Raw genomic sequence first — 21,451 nt, 5'->3', positions numbered from 1 at the left:
TTTGTTTATTCCGTTGATTTCAATGAATTTATATTCATTTAATTAATACGCAGTATGACCTAAACTATTTTGATTTTCTTTTTACTATTTTCGTTCGAAAATTTGGCAATAGAGATTTGCAGGTCATCAACAACGAAATGGGCATTCGTGAGGTCAACAAACTAAGTCAGCACAAGCCCTTATGCTAATTTAGATATTCATTACTTTGTGGTTAATTCACTATATTAATTGGAATTTAGTCTGGATATTAAAGGATAAGTCCAGCTTCGTGTACATGCGTGTGTAAATGTGTAAATGCGGCAATATTAGTAGAATTCCACATCAGTAAAAGTTTGGGGAAAGCGGACAATCCATTCAAAAGTTTTGAATTTTTAAAGTATCTGCACTGTCACTGCTGGATGAGAAGACTACTACAGTGTGAGATGTCACATGCGTAGAACGATATATACAATGTAAGGAAAATATAAAGAGAATTCTACAAAATCTTACTTTTTGAAAAATGTGCTTATTTCTTCGACATGTCAGTGACTTATGTTAAGGATATTATTCTTCCTGCCTTCTGACAGAGACACGTCAGGTGTATTTCATTCTCTAAGAAAAGTGAAAATATGTTGAATTTTATTTTTATTTTCTTTATATCGTTCTACACATGGCAGTGACATCACAAGCTGTATTAGTGTTCTCATCTAGCAGTGAGCGAGCAGAAACCTCAAAAATTCATAACTTTTGAACGGATTGTCTGATTTTCCTCAAACTCTCACTGATGTGTTCTGCTAATATTAGTGATTTCACTCAAGCCACATGTCACATGTCTGTCAAATTGAACTTTTCCTTTAAATAAACAGCCATCTTTCATTAAAAAGGAACAAATGAGCCATTATTCTAATCCTGGCCTCTTCTGTAGATGTTCAAGAGGGTAGGAGGAGTGCGAAATAAGAACCAACAACATGTCCCTTTTGGTAACTAGTAAATTGATATATTAACTCGTATATTTCAAGTAGAATCGGAACTTTAATCATATTGTTTAAATCATCAAACACCTGCTGAAATACATTTGACTTCAGTGATGACGGCAAAGACAGCGGCGTCGATGACAAATTCACATTGGAGTTTCGTCTAAATACCAAATTCAACTGAATTTAGCAATTGCTTTAAAACGACCCTTAAAGATTAACACCATTAGCTATGAGGAAAAGAAGATTTTGATTACATCTGCATTTTGCCTTCTCAACAAACTCGAATCCTTAAAAGAGAATTTAGTATTTTTTTAATAATCCTGAATTCTTTTAAGATGTTTAGTGTGTATGCAAGGTGTGTGAAACAAGCCGCCGTAAGTTCTTTTCTGCTGTCTAGCAATTAGTTTTTCGTCAAAGATCAGAAACTACAAGTATTATAATTTGCTTTAAAGAAAATAACTACGAGAAATTTGTCTTAAAATGAGAAATTGGAGGCAACTATTCCATTTCTATTGATCATATAAAATGACATCATAATTCTATAATTTACCACAACAAATCATTTAATGGGACTATAAAGGCATGTTTATTATAAGCAATTCCCCAATTCATGGGACATTATCTGAAATGGTTATTAGACATTGATAGTTCAGTAATATGAGTTTGATTTCATAGATCATATGAGGCATAATTATAATACATTCATTCTTTGCTAAAAGTTGGTTGCTGTTAGATACTCAAATTCCAATAGCCTTTTTTTCAAGAGTATTTTTTGGTTTAGTCAGGTTTCGTAATTTATGCTTTGAAAATATCATTAGCATTCATACTTAGTCAACACTAACCAATCATATTTGTCATACCTCTTTTTAAAATTTTTGTATTCCATCTGAAACTATAAAGAAACTTTGTAAATGTAACATTGTTCACAGTAGAATTGGTTATATGATGTTTCATAAAATTATTTGCTAATTATCTTTTTTCCAGCATGAAATTATTGAGGGTCCAACATCGAAATGCTTCAAATGATTACCACTGGTTTAATTCCGATATGTTGAAATTGATGGAGTCATTTACCAGCTCTAAGCTATCCTTTCAAAGTCTGACACCCGTTTGCCCATGAACACTGTTACAATTAAATTCCGATGTCACTATCATTGTAACTCTGTGATTCTATTGGTTGAATGAATTCATTTTCACTACTTTCACTGTCACTTTCAGTATCGGGCTCTGATTCATAGGTCATGTAAGTCATGGTGCCTAACAAGATGTCCCCAAGCTGATGCGGAATCATCTCCCCATCCTGTCAGTGTCTGATATTCATTTGCGCATGAGTTCTGAACCAAATGAAATTCCAATGTCCATAACGGTCATTTTCTGAGTGCGGTATATGTTGAATTAATCCATTTTTACTCATGTCACTGTTGCCATACCAGTATCGGCTCCGATTCATCAGCCACAGTGACTTCCAGGGGCCTGTCTTATAAAGACTTGCGATAGAAATCAATCACAAGTTTTGTGTGTGCTGCAATGCAAGTTGATTTGAAGGCTTTATAAGACGGGGCCCAGGATGCATGTCCCCAAGCTGACGCGGCAGCACCTCCCTTGAGGTCCACAGAGGTCGCATTAGATCTTCATCCTTTGTCCATCCATGTCCTTCGTTTGGGTTTGTTGCTGGCTCTCATAATCTAAAACCTTTCAGCAGGGCGGTATCATAGCCAAATCAAAGTTTTTTGCCTTTGTGACATTAGCCATTTCACCGCACTTGGACTGTAAAGAGTTTGGAAGGCATTCACCTTCTTCTGTTACCATACCAGGCACAGGTAAATCGTTCCGGTTCATTATCATCTCAGCTTTAACATTTCAAGATTCATCAAGCTTTGGAAATACAGCATGAAATGACTCATCAGCCTCGACATTGTTTTTACCTTCCCCTTACCTTTAAGGCACTAGTGGTATTACAACCAGTAAATGCGTGGAGTCCTGGAAATTATGTACATACAAGGGCTGAATCATGAAATGGGACAGCTGAGGTGATGGATGAACTGAAAATACTTTGCTGTGCTTTGCATGGTAACAGAAGAATTTGGAGGTGAATGATCTGCGATTCTTGACAATACAGTCTATAAGTACGGTAAAATGATTTATGTCACAAAAGCAAAAACTTTTGATCTGGCTTCTCAGAGATGTCTCTGAACAGCATGTCCTCCATAGCAATTATCAAACTAAGAATATGAAAGCTAGCAACGGACCAAAATGAAGATCATGGATAGACGAAGGATGAAGATCTAATGCGACCTCTGTTGACTTCACCTCAAGGGAGGTGATGCCGCATCAGCTTGTGGACGTTCTGAAAGGCACCATGGCTCATGTATCAAAGCCCGATACTGGCATAGAAGCAGTGACAGGAGCAAAAATGAAATCATTAAACCAATACACTCATAAAATAACGCTGATGGGGACATTGGAATTCGATTCAGAGCTCAAAAGAATTTCAGACTTTGAAAGGATGGCAAAGTGATTCGTTGTCATCCCACGAGTTCGACATCCATGAATCATACAGCTAATGAGTCGTACAGCCCATGACATCGACAGCAGGCAAATAAGGCCCATGAGTCCGACCGTATACAAACAAGGCCCGCAAGTTTGACACTAGGTAAACAAGGTCCACGAGTTTGACACTTTTCTAAGCAACAAACCCCCCCCCCCAAAAAAAAAAAAAACAACAACAACAACAACAACAACTCACAAGTTAAAAATGATCCACGAGTTCGATATTCACATCGCAGGGCCGTAAATGTGTTTTTCTCGTGGGTCTTGTTTATTACGTGTCAAACTCGTGGGCCTGGCTTGCCTGGTGTAAGACTCAAGGGTTTCGAACTCATGGGCTGTAGGACTCACAGGCTGTATAACTCGCGGGCTCTATGACTCAAGGGTTGTATGATTCGTGGGTGTTGAACTCGTGAAGTGCACCCGGTGAATCAGCGTCAGCTTCTGGACATCCATAAGGCACCATGGCTGATCTAACAAAAGTATTGACTTTAAGTTAAATGTCTACAGAACATGCATGAATTAAGATGATGCCTTATTTGTTTTGTCTTTTTGTCAAACAAGGTTATTTATCTAATATCCAGACTAGATTTAAATTTCATTTAATGATATTACAACAAATAATGGATATTTAGATGTTTTAGCGTGAGAACTTGCAAAAAAAAAAAACACTGCATGGACTTTTAAGTTTGTCAACCTTATGTATGCCAACTTCATTGTCGATGACCTGCAAGTCCATATTCCCAAATTTTCGAAATAAAATGAAAATGATGTTAATATAATCATTACTATCGAGGAATTGTACATCGTGATTGAATCGTGACTCGAACTCGGGTCCTCTGATCGGGAGTCGAAAGTTTTACCCACTATGCCACAGAACCGCCAAGAACCCACAAGTTAGCATTCCCTAGTTTAAAAAAAAACACACATTAAAGTAATTTAGGCCTCTAAAAGTCCATTGTCTCTATCATGCATCATGTATAGTGTCATTTCGGTGACAAGTTCAATGTGGATGCAATTTCTGAAGAAAATAGAGGAAAAATCATGTCAAAATATTATCCACGCCTGATGCAGTATCTAGAAATGTGCCAGTGAGTGCAGCGTAGTTGAGATAAGTGTTTTAATTGTGAAACTAGTTATAAGCATTTATCTAAAGGGGAAATCCAGTCCAAATAAAAGTAAGTCCGATAAGAAAAAGTAAAATATTACGAGTTCAATGGTAAAATTGTGATCGAAATCGCACGAAAAATATGGAAGTTATATGACATTTTGAAGTTTCACTATTTTTTGAGGAAATAGTTCTTGAACGGTCAATATGAATATGCAAATGACTAAGTGAGCATGTCATCCCCTGACATCTTCCCATGTAGTTTGTACATAAAATTTTGACATTTCCAGTTTTTCATTCAAACGCAATTATGCTCGAGGCTCAAATCATGATATATCTTACATCACTATTACCAAGTTATGCAACCAGGAATAACATCATTTGTCAGACTTCAATGACTGAAACACTGAATTTTCTTAATTTTTTGTACACGATCAATGGAAAGTTGTGAGGTTATGACATGGTCAGGTTACTCATTTGCATATTCTTATCCATTGTACAAGAAATGTTTTGCTGAAATTAGCAAAAAAATAGTAACTTAATTATTTTTCCTCAGATTACAGTCAAATTCTTACCATTGAACTCGTGAGATTTTACTCTTTTTTTATCAGACTAACTTATTTTTAGACTGGATTTCCCCTTTAAGCAGGATTTGAGTTTATTGCAAAGAAATAAGATACCAGTAGAATTGAAAATTCATTATCTTGTTTTCCTTTACTGTAAATTTATCGCCAAGATCAATCAATTGAAAATGAGATTTGTAAACGAATTCCTGCTATGTCGTATTCTAGTCTTTGACGTCGTCTTCATCTTCGATGTCGTGACCAACGTCATCATCAAAAAGAACCATAGTCATCTTTGATTTCTCATTTTAAGGCAACTTTTATTCAATCAGGTGATTGCTGATTGGAAAAATTGATTAAAGTTGTGAATTTACTGTAAGCCCCGTGCCAATAGGGCAAGGGTCTTTTAGGAAATAAGCTCACTGGACTGGAAAAAGAGACGAGGAGAGACGGTCTGCTTAGAATGAGATGGCATGGCAAAGTGTGTTTTTTATTCTCCATGAAGTTACATTCGTAACTGGCTGAACATTTGTACATTATGTACCTCAAAATTGCATTCTTGTTTCTGTTACAGCATCGTATTAAAATATGATGACTGAATCAAACCAATTTCACTCCGAATTATATCAGATTGTCTTCCTTTCTCTTATTAAATATTGATTTATTCCTTCTTGCTTAACTTATAAATCAACCGATATTTCTACTAATAATGGTAATAATACATTATATTTGTAATGCGCTTAACACAATGTTTCTAAGCGCATAGGGAAAGGATGAAAGGAGGAATGAAAAATGAGGGAAAACAGACATATCAAAACACAAGTAAAATAACATGACATAAATCAATGTGTACCAGTCATTAAACACATACAATGATATTCACCTTTTATTCTATTTATGTAATAACTTCTATTCTCCCCTTGGGAAAGCTATGTCCAGTTGCTGTTAACTCTTAACTTAAATATCATTAAACCAAAATTCTGCCAAAAACTATTCACCGAAAATAACGAATAAATCTTCTTTTATCATAGGGTTTTTTCTGTATCACGCATCATCATAATTATACTCAACATGATTAAAACTGTTCGTCTTCATAACTATAAAATGTATGCACAACAAGTTTCCATTTGTGTACAAAATTTGGTTTTTCCTCACTTTCATTACGATGTTCTCAAAGTCTTTTAGTTTTTCTCCCTTTTTGCTTCCTAAAAAGAGGAGAATCAGAATTTCCTCTCTTTTCCAAGTGGCAGCAAAACTTTCTCTTTTTTCAAGTGGATTTTATGATGTTGTGGTCCCGCTGACCAGTGGAAGACTATCACATCTCCAGCGGACAAGGTCAGAGTACTTCTACTCCTCAGTGAGGGAGAGACTTCGGGCAGTCTAGTCTGTGTTTCAGTCCCTTCCCTTTCACTCAAATATACATTTCTTTTCTTGTCCATATCCAGATGAATTATACAATATTTACAATCTATATTCCCTATCACAATATGAGATAGGCATGAATTTTATGTACTATCGCCACTAGAAATCACATGGTTATAACGATTAACGATCGGTTTGAAATGAACTAAAAGGGGTCTAGACTACTAGACTGTAATCAGAACAACTTCGCCTGGCCCAAGGAGGCCAGTTATCACATAATCTTTCGTCTGGACTCTCCTACCAGAGCCTGATGAATACCACCTGGCACATTTAGCCAGACTGACCATTTCAGGTTTAAAATCTACAAGTGTTCACAACCATGATACTTTCCCCATCTTATCCATTACACAACCTGAGATGGTTGTGTTCGCATTCACATGGGTGCGGACATGAACACACCCACACACACACACACACACACACACGCACAATTTAAACAGTAGCTTGGGGACTTTCACATCTAAAATCATTAGTAGGCTGTACAATGGTTACGGCAAATTTGCTCATAGTACATATAGTGAGGAGTTAAACCATAATTTGGTAATTATTCATATCACCTTAACTTATACATCTTCTATTATACTGGTAGCTTAACAAATTAGAGTGTGGTAGTGTAAATCCACTACTAAATTTAAATGGAAAGGATTTGTTCCGTAACAACATTAATTTAGTCAAAAGCTGCTACCTGCATGCAGCTCTTTGTCTTATACAAATAATCCTAAAACACATCTTTTTCGAAATAAGTACAACTCAACACATGTATTGCAATGAGTGGTGTAAGTCAAAATGCATAAACTAATGTAGTTATATACCAGAAAGTAATGGTGGAAAACTGTATAAATTCTTACCTGGAAAAAGAGACGAGGAGAGACGGTCTGCTTAGAATGAGATGGCATGGCAAAGTGTGGCCACATCATCACCCTCCTCAGCTTCCACGTCACTCTTTCCTCTCAACATTCTTGACTCTTCCATTTTGTTTTAGGGGTGTGAATCTAACTTTCACACTTGTTAGGCATCTTAGGCATAAGTATGTTAGGTATCTTTATAAAATGGAATACATATTGCAGGTGTTATATATATCTTTAAAAAATGGGGGGGGGGGCATAATTTCCATAGGGTCTCACATCTCTCCCCTCTTAAAATAATGTCTTCCACGACATTACATACATTTTCCTAAACAAAGCATTGAAACAAGACAGTCTTAATGATTATCCTTCACATCAACCAATGTGTTTTGACTGTACCACCATACCCTATTAACCACAATGAGGAATATCTCCTCCTCGCTTCCAGTATCACTCCGATTTACCGGAACCGTTATGACTTGACCTAAACCGGGGGTGCACAAGCCCAGTTGGGTGCAAGCCATTGAATTTTAACAAAAATTTCTGGTTCAACAGGTAGGTTCTGCACTTCAGTACAATTTGGTACACATCAATCCTATAATAACGAAACAAAAAGGGGGTCAGGACATTTCGTCTTGACACAATTCGTGCCGAACAAAATAACATAACTAACAATGTATTTCATCATGTATTGTCCGTCGTACTTGTGGGTCCTGATTCCTTTCCCTGTAAACCTTGCGCATAGGTTTGTTCTTCATCTCTCGTCTTTCCCTTCTTGTTTTCTCCGTCAAATTGGATATCAATTTTACATTACAACAGTCATTATAAAAACTGTCAGCGTTCTGTCAATCTTTTTCTTATTATTCCCAATGAAATGTCCTCGTTTCTGGGGCATTGTTGAAAATCCGGGTCCTAAGCTTCATGTGGTAGTTGGGTCGGCCTCATCATTAGCTCTACAGAGTTGATTTTCCCCTTCAGTCCCACAGATGAACACTCGGGCTATGGTGGAAATGGGTGCTATCTTTGTCCAGAATTTAGCGAAAGCTCATCCTTGGTGCGTAGCGATTACCAAGGAATTGGGGGAGAGTTTGGTGCTGAAAATTTGTGGGATACTGGTTTGGAAAGAGGTATGGAGGAAGATTGGAGAATTGGAGGGGAGGCTGGGGTGTCTCCACATGCGGTTGGTAGTTGAATTCATGCTGCATCGGTTGATTGGATCTCTGTGTGGGCTGATATGGTGGGTGGGCATAGGGCCATTGGTAAGTATGGGCATTCATGTTGTTTAAATGTAACACATTTGATGAAGGCTGTCCCAATTGGTCATATGTCAGCAAAGTGGGAGGTCTCTTGTTACGGCTAGAAGTCCTCCTTTCTAATGAGGGTGATGCATCTTGGGGAGACAGGGGATCGTCTTGAGCAACAACTTCTGGGGGCTGAACTTGACCATTTTCATTTTGCTCTTCTTGAGGCTGAACAACAACTTCATCTTGGTTATCATCAGTATCGTTCATGTTATCTACCTCACTGTCATTTGGGGGTTGAGGTTCGGTTTCCTCATTTTCAACTGGTTGGGTATTTGGTGGTGGAACTTCCTTGTCATTTTGGGGATCAATGGGCACATGACGCCGCATGAATTCCATATAGTATTCAGTCTCTGAGTCCTCAGAGTCTGAGTCAAGTAAGGGCGATGGTGGTCGAGTCGTTTTCACTTTCCTAGGGGTTCTATTTGGGGATTTTGGTCTGTAGTGAGGCTGCGAGACATGTTGACCGATGGGTGGAGATTCTTCGAGATAGTCGCACGGCCGAAGATGGTTCCTGTGAAGGACCCTTGTTCTCCCTTCTCCTTTTTCTGGTCCTATCTCGTACACTGGCATCTCGTCTTTCTGGGAAATGACTATGTAGACCCTATCTTCCCAGTACCCGCGAAGTTTTCCAGGGCCACTCGCTGGAGCCAAATTCTTCACCAACACTCTGTCACCTGGGGACAATATAGAGCTGTGAACCTTCTGATCATAGAACTGTTTGTTCCGGTCTGCAGCAGAGGCTATCCGTCGAGAAGCAAGTTTGTATGCCTCTGTCATTTGATCTCGCCATTTCGCAACATACTCAGAGTGGTTCTTAGGTGCGTTTTTGTCTTCATTATTCTTCAACCCAAAGGCAAGATCGACAGGAAGGCGGGGTGATCGTCCATACAGGAGCAAGAATGGTGAGTATCCCGTGGCAGAATGTCTGGTGCAGTTATATGCATGGACGACTTTGTTTACATGGTCTCTCCAACGGGATTTCTCTGTGTCTGTCAGTGTCCGGAGCATTCCGAGGATCGTTCGGTTCATTCTTTCGACTTTCCCGTTTCCCTGAGGATGGTAGGGTGTCGTGTGAGAGCGGGCAATTCCAGTATGTTTGCAGAGCTGGGCAAAGAACTTGTTCTCAAATTCCCGTCCTTGGTCATGGTGGATTCTTTTCGGGAGCCCGAAGCGAAGGACATAATCATTGAAGAACTTATCAGCTGCAGTTTTCCCACTCTTGTTCGTAGTTGGATAGGCTTGAGCAAACCTGGTAAAGTCGTCGACAATGACCAGAATATACTCATAGCCTCCTGTGCTTCTCTCAAGATGAAGGAAGTCTAACGACACCAGTTCGAATGGTTGAGTTGTGGTTATTGGGTGTAGTGGTGCCCGTGTTTTCTTGGTCGGTTTCTTGTCTTTCAGGCAAGTACACATGCTGCTGGTATACTTTTCTACATCTCGCTGCATGTAGGGCCAGAAGAATCGGTCCCGTAGGAGTGACAGGACTCGATCAGCCCCTTGGTGCCCCATCTCGTCATGCAGTTGGCTCAACACCAGGCTGTGGTAGACCTTTGGTAGAAGCATCTGATATCGGTTGGTGGTCTTGCGATACAGGATGCCGTCCTCGCTAATCTCAAGGTTTCTCCATTCATGGAGAAGACTCTTAGTACTGTGGGTCATGCTCATTTGAGATTTACGAGATGGGAACCTGTTTTGCCTTTTTGCAGTTAGAACAGGGCTGATTGTTGGGTCTTGATCTTGTGCTTCTCGGATTTCTTCCCTGGACAACGCAGGCTCTGTAGCATGGTTCTCGATGTCCTCATCCGTGGCATCACTGCTTGTCAGAGCATGAAGATAGGCTGTGGAGGTGTCTTGTAGGACTGATACGCTTGTTGCCCGGATAGTGTCTGGGGATACCCCTTGGGTGCATGCTGCCTGGTATTCCTCCAGATCCAAGGGTAAGCGTGATAGTGTGTCAGCCGTTACATTCTTCCTTCCAGGTAGGTACTTGATATCAAAGTTATAATCAGCCAGCTCCCCCACCCATCTTAGTCCCGTTGCATTTAGTTTGGCTGTTGTCATGACATATGTAAGGGGATTATTGTCAGTATAGACGGTGAAAGAAGGTGCATGGAACAAGTAGTCTCGGAAGTGCTCGGTTACAGCCCACTTGAGCGCAAGAAATTCAAGCTTCCCTGAATGTAGATGATAGTTTTTCTCGGCAGGGCTTAGTGTCCGAGAACCGTAACCAATTACCCGTTGTTTACCATCGCGTTGCTGGGTCAGTACGGCACCCAAACCTTCCTGAGAAGCATCCGTATACAGACAGAAGGGTTCGCCAAAATCTGGGTACGTCATGATCGGTGGAGAGGACAGGAGATCAACCAGTTCTTCTAGGATCTTCTGGTGTACTTCGGTCCAGGTCACAGGTTGACTGGATGGGACTAGATTCTTCTTTCTGCTAGGCTTTCTTTTGTTTGGCTTGTTGTTGGGGGTACACGGTCCCTTGAGCAGGTCGTAAAGGGGCTTTGCACGGCGGGAGAAGTCGGGAATATACCGACGGTAATATCCGACAAGACCCAGAAGTTGTCTGACTCCTCCAACTGTATTCGGTCTTTTCTCTTTCAACGACCCGAGGGCTGCTGTGTCGTCCGGATCCGCTCTGTAACCTTCCTGAGAGATTATCCTTCCCAAGTACTTGGCCTCCTTCTGGAACACTTTGCATTTACTAGGCTTTAGCTTAATGCCATGTGTCCGAACTCGGCCAAGCACTTGTTGGATGTGGTGGAGATGCTCATCGAAGGACTTGCTGTAAACCAAGATGTCATCAAGGTAAACAACACAACAGCTGTGAGTTAGTCCCTCGAGAGCAGACTCCATGTGTCGTTGGTATACAGCAGGCGCGTTCTTCAAGCCAAACGGAATTCGGAGCCATTGGTACAGCCCCCAGGGAGTCACAAACGCAGTGAGGGGCTGGCTCTCTTCATCCATGAAACCCTGGTGGTAGGCTTTCCCCTGGTCAAGTGTGGAGAACCAACAGCTTCCCCCGAGTCCGTCGACTACGTCCTGGATCCTTGGATGGGTTGTCGGTCTGCTATTGTCTTTTTGTTGAGCTCACGGTAGTCTATGCACAGACGTAGGGTGCCATCTTTCTTGCGCACACAGACTACCGGTGACGAGTAGGGAGACTTCGATTTGGTTACCCATCCTCTAGCGATTAAATCGGTCAGGTAGTCTTTGACCTCTTCATACAGTGGGCGCGGTATGGACATGTAATTTCGCTGCACCGGATTTGGGTCGGTGAGCTTAATGTGCATGCGAAGATCTTCAATGCATCCTACATCTGATTCATCTCTTGAGAATGCATCTTTCTCTTCTTCCAGAACTTTCAACACGCGAGCCCTTTGGTCCTCATCCAACCCCGTCATGTCTACACCGGATAAGAAATCATCTGTCCTTGTCGTTCTGTTACTCTGGGCTTCTGGCCTAGCTGGCATGGGAGTCTCGCAAGAGGCTATGGTCCCAGGGATGATAGCAGAGATTTGGTGTAACCTGCCAACGATCAATCTACCATGGAGGTTTATGTCGTGCTTGGTGGTGTTATTTATCTGAACAGAAACTTTACTGCAAGTACCAGTCTTAAGCTTGAGTAAACCTTCACTGGGATGAAGGCCGTGGGGAAGGTCATTGCTATCTGGGTGGAAGTACACCTCTGTCTCAGACTGTATTGGTGCAGTTGTCCGGACTCTGCACGTAACCATGACTGATGACTGACGTGGGATTGTGGTCATCGTCCTGGGGTGCCTTACCACGCCCACCTCCTCCTCATCGTCCGGGTTTTGAAGGAGGCTGACAACTGAGTTGATGATTGCAGGATTGGACTGGAATGCATGGCGTAACCTATCTGTGGGTCTGTTGGTGTGTATGTAGGGAGGCAGCTTCACCAGCTCACTGATAACATTGAAGCCTATGATGGGTTCACTGAGGTAGTCAGGAGTCACGAGCACTGGGATATCTATGACTGGGGCATCTTGTCCATCTTCTACTGAAAAGCTCAACTTTACCCATCCCACAAAGGGGAGCTCTTGGCCATTAGCAGTCCGAAGTTGGAGTTCTGTACCCTGCAGCAGTTCCGATATGGGGTGAATTGCCTCGTTTGGGAAATACTTGTTCTTCCACTCGCGAGAGATTATAGATACTTGGGCACCCGTATCCCATAAAGCCTTTGTGTCTATTCTGTTGAATCGGCATTTTACAATACATTTGTCCCCTAGGAGTTTTGTTAACCTTTTCCTGTGTTTGCCCTTTACTGTGCTGGTATTGTATGTGAAGGTAGGCTGGCCTTTGGGGTGAGCGTCTCCTATTGGTCCTGCGGGCCCATTCTGGGACTTGGGCCTTGGGGTCGACCCCCGTCCCACCTGGGTGACCCTTGACCATTTCCCGACACCTTGGTTTGCCTGTAACGGAGCCTACACCCCCGCAAGAAATGATCCTCGCTCCCGCAGTGGAAGCAATGTCTGCACTCTGGGCCCCTTCCAGCTTCCCGGCATGCAGCGCAGCCCCAGTCGGTGCCTCTCTCTCTATTTGGCCTCCTGGTTTGGTGCTGCTGGGCTGGTGGTGCCTCCTTCTGAGCCTTCAGTGCAGCCAGATCTGCCTGCAACTGCTTGATTTGGTTGGTGAGCTCGCAGTTGCCTTCATCAACCTTGTTTATTTTTGCCTTTGATTTTTGTTTACCCCTCCGCTCTGCTTCCCTTCCATCAGCATCCTTGACGCATTTGAGTAGGGCTTCATCTGAGACACTTGGCTCCTGGAGGAGCAGTCGCACCTCCAGGCGGACGCTGTCATTGCCAATACCCGTGCTCAAGGAGTGAAGGAACATCTGCTGTACCAAGGCGGGATCGTATCGGAATTGCGCATCCACCCGCTTTGAGGCTAAAAGGACCTTCTGCCGTAGGTCCAGCATCCTCAGGACGAATTCCTGGCAGGACTCACTCGACCCCTGGCTTGCCGAAGATAATTCCTTGTACAGGGTGGTGGCATCTCCTTCTTTAAAGTGGACCTCTAAGATCTCTTTGACTGTTGTTAGTGTCAAGTTCTCCGAGCTCTCCAGGTAACTGCGGAGGCGCATCCCCGGAGATATTGCGCGAATAATCGCCTCAACCAGCTCCCTGTCGTTGTAGCCTTTCGCTTGTCCTGCCTCAAGCTGCCTCGTGAGGCTTGTATATGTGATGCGGTCTCTCTGCCCCGGTTCGCCAATCTGCCCGGAGATTTTGAAATCCCGCTTCATCAGATTCGTCAGGACAGCGAGTGGGACCTGGTCTGCTGTTGCTGCTGGCGGTGGAGAAGGGGTGGTTGGTTTGGCATCTTCCTCTTGGGTAGGGGTGTCTCCAGATCCTTGCGGTGCAGGTGGCGCTTCTTTCTTTGTGCCCCCCACCAGCTTCTCTATTGAAGACAGAATTCCCTCCAAGATCGAGAGCCCTCCATCATCCATCTCCTCCACCTCTTCCCTAGCCAAGTACCTGACCACCCATCTTAAAATGCCCATCCTCCCTCTCCCCCTTACCTTTGTCTCATCATCTGAGGAGATGTTCAGCTTCTGGGCGATTTCAAGGAGCTGCGCCTCGTCCAGCTGGTGGAGCCCTTCTTGCACTCTTTGGCTCACGGCTGCTAGGTCTGACGCCATCTTGGATGTCGGTGACTGGTACTTGGTCTGGACAGCCTAGTTGACTACAGGATCAAGTCCATGGGACGCCACAACGGGTCACCTCTGAGTTACTCTGTCTGCTCCGTGTGACGTCCTGGCAGGGTCGCCAAATGTAAGCCCCGTGCCAATAGGGCAAGGGTCTTTTAGGAAATAAGCTCACTGGACTGGAAAAAGAGACGAGGAGAGACGGTCTGCTTAGAATGAGATGGCATGGCAAAGTGTGTTTTTTATTCTCCATGAAGTTACATTCGTAACTGGCTGAACATTTGTACATTATGTACCTCAAAATTGCATTCTTGTTTCTGTTACAGCATCGTATTAAAATATGATGACTGAATCAAACCAATTTCACTCCGAATTATATCAGATTGTCTTCCTTTCTCTTATTAAATATTGATTTATTCCTTCTTGCTTAACTTATAAATCAACCGATATTTCTACTAATAATGGTAATAATACATTATATTTGTAATGCGCTTAACACAATGTTTCTAAGCGCATAGGGAAAGGATGAAAGGAGGAATGAAAAATGAGGGAAAACAGACATATCAAAACACAAGTAAAATAACATGACATAAATCAATGTGTACCAGTCATTAAACACATACAATGATATTCACCTTTTATTCTATTTATGTAATAACTTCTATTCTCCCCTTGGGAAAGCTATGTCCAGTTGCTGTTAACTCTTAACTTAAATATCATTAAACCAAAATTCTGCCAAAAACTATTCACCGAAAATAACGAATAAATCTTCTTTTATCATAGGGTTTTTTCTGTATCACGCATCATCATAATTATACTCAACATGATTAAAACTGTTCGTCTTCATAACTATAAAATGTATGCACAACAAGTTTCCATTTGTGTACAAAATTTGGTTTTTCCTCACTTTCATTACGATGTTCTCAAAGTCTTTTAGTTTTTCTCCCTTTTTGCTTCCTAAAAAGAGGAGAATCAGAATTTCCTCTCTTTTCCAAGTGGCAGCAAAACTTTCTCTTTTTTCAAGTGGATTTTATGATGTTGTGGTCCCGCTGACCAGTGGAAGACTATCACATCTCCAGCGGACAAGGTCAGAGTACTTCTACTCCTCAGTGAGGGAGAGACTTCGGGCAGTCTAGTCTGTGTTTCAGTCCCTTCCCTTTCACTCAAATATACATTTCTTTTCTTGTCCATATCCAGATGAATTATACAATATTTACAATCTATATTCCCTATCACAATATGAGATAGGCATGAATTTTATGTACTATCGCCACTAGAAATCACATGGTTATAACGATTAACGATCGGTTTGAAATGAACTAAAAGGGGTCTAGACTACTAGACTGTAATCAGAACAACTTCGCCTGGCCCAAGGAGGCCAGTTATCACATAATCTTTCGTCTGGACTCTCCTACCAGAGCCTGATGAATACCACCTGGCACATTTAGCCAGACTGACCATTTCAGGTTTAAAATCTACAAGTGTTCACAACCATGATACTTTCCCCATCTTATCCATTACACAACCTGAGATGGTTGTGTTCGCATTCACATGGGTGCGGACATGAACACACCCACACACACACACACACACACACACGCACAATTTAAACAGTAGCTTGGGGACTTTCACATCTAAAATCATTAGTAGGCTGTACAATGGTTACGGCAAATTTGCTCATAGTACATATAGTGAGGAGTTAAACCATAATTTGGTAATTATTCATATCACCTTAACTTATACATCTTCTATTATACTGGTAGCTTAACAAATTAGAGTGTGGTAGTGTAAATCCACTACTAAATTTAAATGGAAAGGATTTGTTCCGTAACAACATTAATTTAGTCAAAAGCTGCTACCTGCATGCAGCTCTTTGTCTTATACAAATAATCCTAAAACACATCTTTTTCGAAATAAGTACAACTCAACACATGTATTGCAATGAGTGGTGTAAGTCAAAATGCATAAACTAATGTAGTTATATACCAGAAAGTAATGGTGGAAAACTGTATAAATTCTTACCTGGAAAAAGAGACGAGGAGAGACGGTCTGCTTAGAATGAGATGGCATGGCAAAGTGTGGCCACATCATCACCCTCCTCAGCTTCCACGTCACTCTTTCCTCTCAACATTCTTGACTCTTCCATTTTGTTTTAGGGGTGTGAATCTAACTTTCACACTTGTTAGGCATCTTAGGCATAAGTATGTTAGGTATCTTTATAAAATGGAATACATATTGCAGGTGTTATATATATCTTTAAAAAATGGGGGGGGGGCATAATTTCCATAGGGTCTCACATTACATAATAAAAGGATTCGTTGTAACTCATTTTTGATACTGGACATCAAAAATGGCATTTCGGAGGCTAATTTAGACACCGCGCATGCGCACTTGAATGTCTACAGAAGAAGATCGGATTTCAATTAGGCCAAAATCTTTTGTTTTCATAAAAAGGGATATTCATTTAATATCCAGACCAAATTTCAAGTCATTTAACAAATTTTTCACAAAAATATACAAACTTAAAGGGTGAAACTTGAAAAATTGAACAAATTTTGTAAAATTTTGTTGAATTTTGTCGACATCGTTGCCCATTTCGTTGTCGATGACGAGAAACTGAGGGCTTATATTGCCAAACTTTGCTTTGCATCATATTTTCCATCTTCTGAGAAATCTAGAAATACCAAAATCTTTGGTTATTAATGAAAAATAAAGGCATGGGGACCACTTTATTAGGATAATACGCAAATCCTATTCCCCCGTATTCGCGAAAAGGTCGTTCCGGAAGTGACGTCACAAAACGTCACGGGGCGGGTCTTGGGACCCAACTTTTTTTTTGTTAACATCACTTTTCTGACTCTCCAGACCAAGGGCTACATGGAAACAACAATGAATGTTAAGTGCAGAGGGGGTGCACGTTGACCCCCACTAGCCCATGGCCTATATTTGGACAGGACAGAATTCAGTTTGAAGCAGACTTTAACAGCATATTTTTTAGTGGCTTTGTGTAGTTTCTGGATTGAAAATAAAATCCATAAAAAAAGGTTATAGTGACATGGGAAAGTGATGAGAAAAAATGAATATCATTACTTTGAGCCAAATCACACTACAGGTGATATAATAAATGAATGATAATAAATATCATAATGAATATCTGAATATCATTTAAACATCATCTTGCAGAGTTTGAGTGTTACCTGAAATTATACCTTCTATTTCCTGCATTTTTTTTGCATCATCTGCGTGTCCAATGTGTGAATTCACCTAACATTGGACTGCTTTTTTTGCTAATTTTTGTTTATTTGTTTGTTTGCTTGTCTTTTTCTATGAATTTTGACTTTCATTGCTGCCCCCCAACAGAACTTAAATGTTGGTCTTATAGTTATTCCCGTGCTTGGCTTTCTGGAAAATATTGCAATCGCAAAAGGCTTTGGTGAGTAGTGCCTTCATACTCTTCATATAGCAACTCTGAGGAGAGTAGTTTAGTGTACTATCAAACTGTGTAGTTGTAGAGAACCCACCTGAAACTGTTAAGTTTGTGTAATATAGAGTAAGTTATTTCTATGTCCAGAATTGTACGGTCTTGTGAAATTATGGGATATTGTAGAATTCAAATTCATTTTTGTGTGTGTGTGTGTGTGTGTTATTCTGAATCTTGCAAGTCTTCAGATGTGGTGAAATTTTGTATGAGTGTGTGCATGTTATGTGTTTTACTTCCTTGTTTGGGAAGTGAGAGAAAATCCGACATTGATTTGCTTTGGTAAAAATGTATTTATCTGCTTTGAGGCATTTTAGTCAAGTGATTGTTTTCCTACTGAAGTTTTTGTAATAGATCGATTCAGGAGAGGGATATAAGCATGAACAAGGGTTTCTTAAAACAAGTGAGATTTTCAGAAAAAGCTATCATCGAGAAGCAATTATGAGCATTTCATTTAGAAAGGACTGCTTTGTTGCTCAGTATCCTTTGTGGCTTGCAATTTCAGTTCAGCTCGCAACTCATAAAGTTTTCATTTTGTTTATTTACAATCACTCTGAAAGCATTTGAGAGCAATTGCTCAATGTATAACAAATTATTAATTTTCCTAGCACATGTTCATCCAATTAAAGCAGTTAGGGAAGCAACAACAATCTGGAGGTTTGTATTATGTATGGTCACTAGTAGCAGTCTTTGTAGGAGAGACGATGAGCAATCAAATGTCAGCCTCCTCAAAATATGTGAGTTGCAAAGTTAGAGCAGTTTTAAGAAATGATGAGTTAAAATGATGATAATACACAAACAATAGTTTGTTGAATGGTCACGATTTAGCAAATCGCTGTCCTTGAATATTATGGTAGTAACATATTACATCATGTAGAAATGGATCTTCTATTACCTCTAGCATTAAAAAAAGTCATTAAAATTGGATCTGCCTTGAAGATTATATTGCCATATAAAATCTCCTACAAATATATAGGACAGCATTGTTATGCCCATCCTTCATTGCACACTGAAAATATTTTTCTTCGGAAGTACCAAAAATAGGTGTTGAGCTTCTCATTTTATATCAAATAATGATAGACAGTTATGAAAGGGCATCACATGCTTACACATCCCTATACATGCAAATGGCTCATAGTCATCTGTTTCATTCATTCATTTTGTAGATTTACTCAAGTTAGTATTATAGTTGTTGCTAGATAGTCCAAGAAGCTTTTGAAAAACATCAAGCTATAGTCCTGGTATCATTATGAGTGCCTGGTCAGTATCAGTGATTTGAATTCATTATCATTTATTGGTACAAATGTACTACACATTGTGTAATTAAATATCAAGAATGATAGCATTAGTTGTTAATTTGCAGCTATTCCATTAAAGTTTGTTTTGTGCTATAGCATATCTATAGGCTATATACACAGGCCCTACTTAAAGCTTTACAGTGATAACCTTTGGTTCAACACATAAGACTAATATTGATGAAAGTAGTGATGATTATGACATTAATATGATGATAATGAAAATAATGATGATGATAATAGTAATAGTAATAATAATAATAATAATAATAATAATGATAATAAAAATAACTAGAAAAGCACTCTGAGAGCGCAGACCTCTACCAAGCAGCTACTTTCCATTGATGATCTTGCTCTTCCCAAAGAGATTTTTCTCCTCTCCACCACTAGGGAAAAGCTCTTTGGGCTCTTCCATGGAGATCAATGATTTCCACCCATATAGGTATACATGCTGAAAATCGGCCAATTTCCCAATATAGAAGCCTTTGTTACATCATAAACCCTCAGCTGCATGGCACGCCTCGCCCTAGCAGAAACTACGAGAGGATGCACTTTAGTGTGCGTTTGAAAGCCTCAAAAATGCACAGCTTGAACTCCCAAGTTCATTGACTCTACCTGTCAAAATATAAAAAATCCTTCATAAATTCCCAAAAAATTCTTGGATCACTACCAAAATTTAATTATTTGTTAGTTGTGTCATTCTCACTTTTCCTGTAAGTTTCGTCCAAAATAATGACAACAATAACAAAGTAGTAAAAATCCGTGTACTACTTTGTTATTGTTGTCGTTATCATCATTAACAGCATTGTCTTCATGAAAATTATCATCATTATTAATACTACTTTTGCAGCTCGCCAGAATAACTACAAAGTGGAAACCAACCAGGAACTCATTGCATTAGGTGAGTATGGCTGGTTATATAGCCCTGGTTGCCTATAAGTAATGCTTGACGCCTATAAACTCAACTTAAAAACTTAAAGGAAGCCAAAACCTAAAGAGAAATGTGGATTGTGTGAAAGCAGCAACATTATTAGAATACATCAGTGAAAATTTGAGGAAAATCAGACAATTGATGAAAAAGTTATGAATTTTAAAGTTTTTGTGTTAGAACTGCTGGATGAGGAGACTACTTGAGTTTATGACATCATGTGTGGACAACAATAATATAGAAAATGTAAAGAAAATTAAACATGATTTCACTTTCTAGCATAATAAAAGAGCACTTGCTTGACTAACCGCTTTCAGAAAACAGGGGGAGTAGTATACTACCCTTAATTTGCATATATCAGTATCAAGTTGATGGAATGTGTAATTATAATGAAAATGGATTTTTGTGGAATTCCCTCTATATTTTCTTTATATTGTCTACACATGACATCATGAACTCTTGTAGTCTCCTATCCAGCGGTTCAAACATCAAAACTATAAAAATTCATAACTTTTGCATCAATTGTCTGATTTTCCTCAAACCTTCACTGATGTGTTCTACTAATGTTGCTGCTTCCACTCATCCACATTTCTATAATTGGGTTTTGTTTTCCTTTAATGTACCAAATAAAATGTATGTGGATCTAATTATGTCCCAGATGCAATAAATTGTTGATAGCAGTTGTGTTTTTGTTTACATATTCAAGCGCAGTTGTCATATTTCAAAAAGATGTGATATAATAATATCATTGCAATAACGTATGCAGCCTAAGATTTATCATTCATTAGTGATTATGCAATGATTAATGATTAAAGTCAAATCACACATTTTTGCTTTTATTTGATGTGCCTTTAGATTTTTTTGAAGAAAACATTTGATTATCCGTACAAATAAATTCTATGAGAGTTTTTTATTGAACTGGCTTGAGACCAGATTTGCATATAATTGATCAAATCTCAGGTTCAAAAAAATAAATAGATAAACATAACACGGTGTAACATTTGACAAAAGTTGATATTATAAGGTATGACAACACCACTATCATTCACTAGATCTTTCAGGTTTTTTTTTCCCAATTGCTGTCTCAAAGGTCAGAGGTCAAAGGTTAGCACACAAATCACTTGATGAATGACCTATGGGGAAAAAGTCTAACATTGTCCTTCAGGCATACAAACCAAAATTAATTGCATCAAAAAGACATAATGAGCTGATTATAAATGCCTGACATCTAAAGTTTTCTCTATATTTAATCATGCCAACAGGTTCTTGTAATATTGGTTCCTCATTCGTCTCTGGTTATCCAATCACTGGCAGCTTCTCTAGGTGAGTTCAAA

The 21,451-nt window shown here is 39.9% G+C and overlaps 1 protein-coding gene across 1 annotated transcript in view; it reads left to right on the top strand.

The window, feature by feature from the left end:
• Positions 1-21,451, top strand: part of LOC139731171 (sodium-independent sulfate anion transporter-like) — a 37,954-nt gene that overhangs the window by 9,227 nt on the left and 7,276 nt on the right. Inside the window, exons 7-9 of the mRNA XM_071642052.1 lie at positions 17,777-17,849; positions 20,040-20,090; positions 21,380-21,440. Of these exons, the coding sequence (XP_071498153.1) occupies positions 17,777-17,849; positions 20,040-20,090; positions 21,380-21,440 (185 nt within the window). The remainder of the gene's footprint in view (positions 1-17,776; positions 17,850-20,039; positions 20,091-21,379; positions 21,441-21,451) is intronic.

Source organism: Diadema antillarum, unplaced genomic scaffold, assembly GCF_040938485.1.
Source record: "Diadema antillarum isolate AM-2024a unplaced genomic scaffold, OU_Dant_1.0 seq00000364_RagTag, whole genome shotgun sequence".
In the NCBI taxonomy this organism is placed as follows: Eukaryota; Metazoa; Echinodermata; class Echinoidea; order Diadematoida; family Diadematidae; genus Diadema; species Diadema antillarum.
The sequence above is the reverse complement of the archived record's forward strand: the minus strand, read 5'-3'. Positions and strand labels throughout refer to the sequence as shown.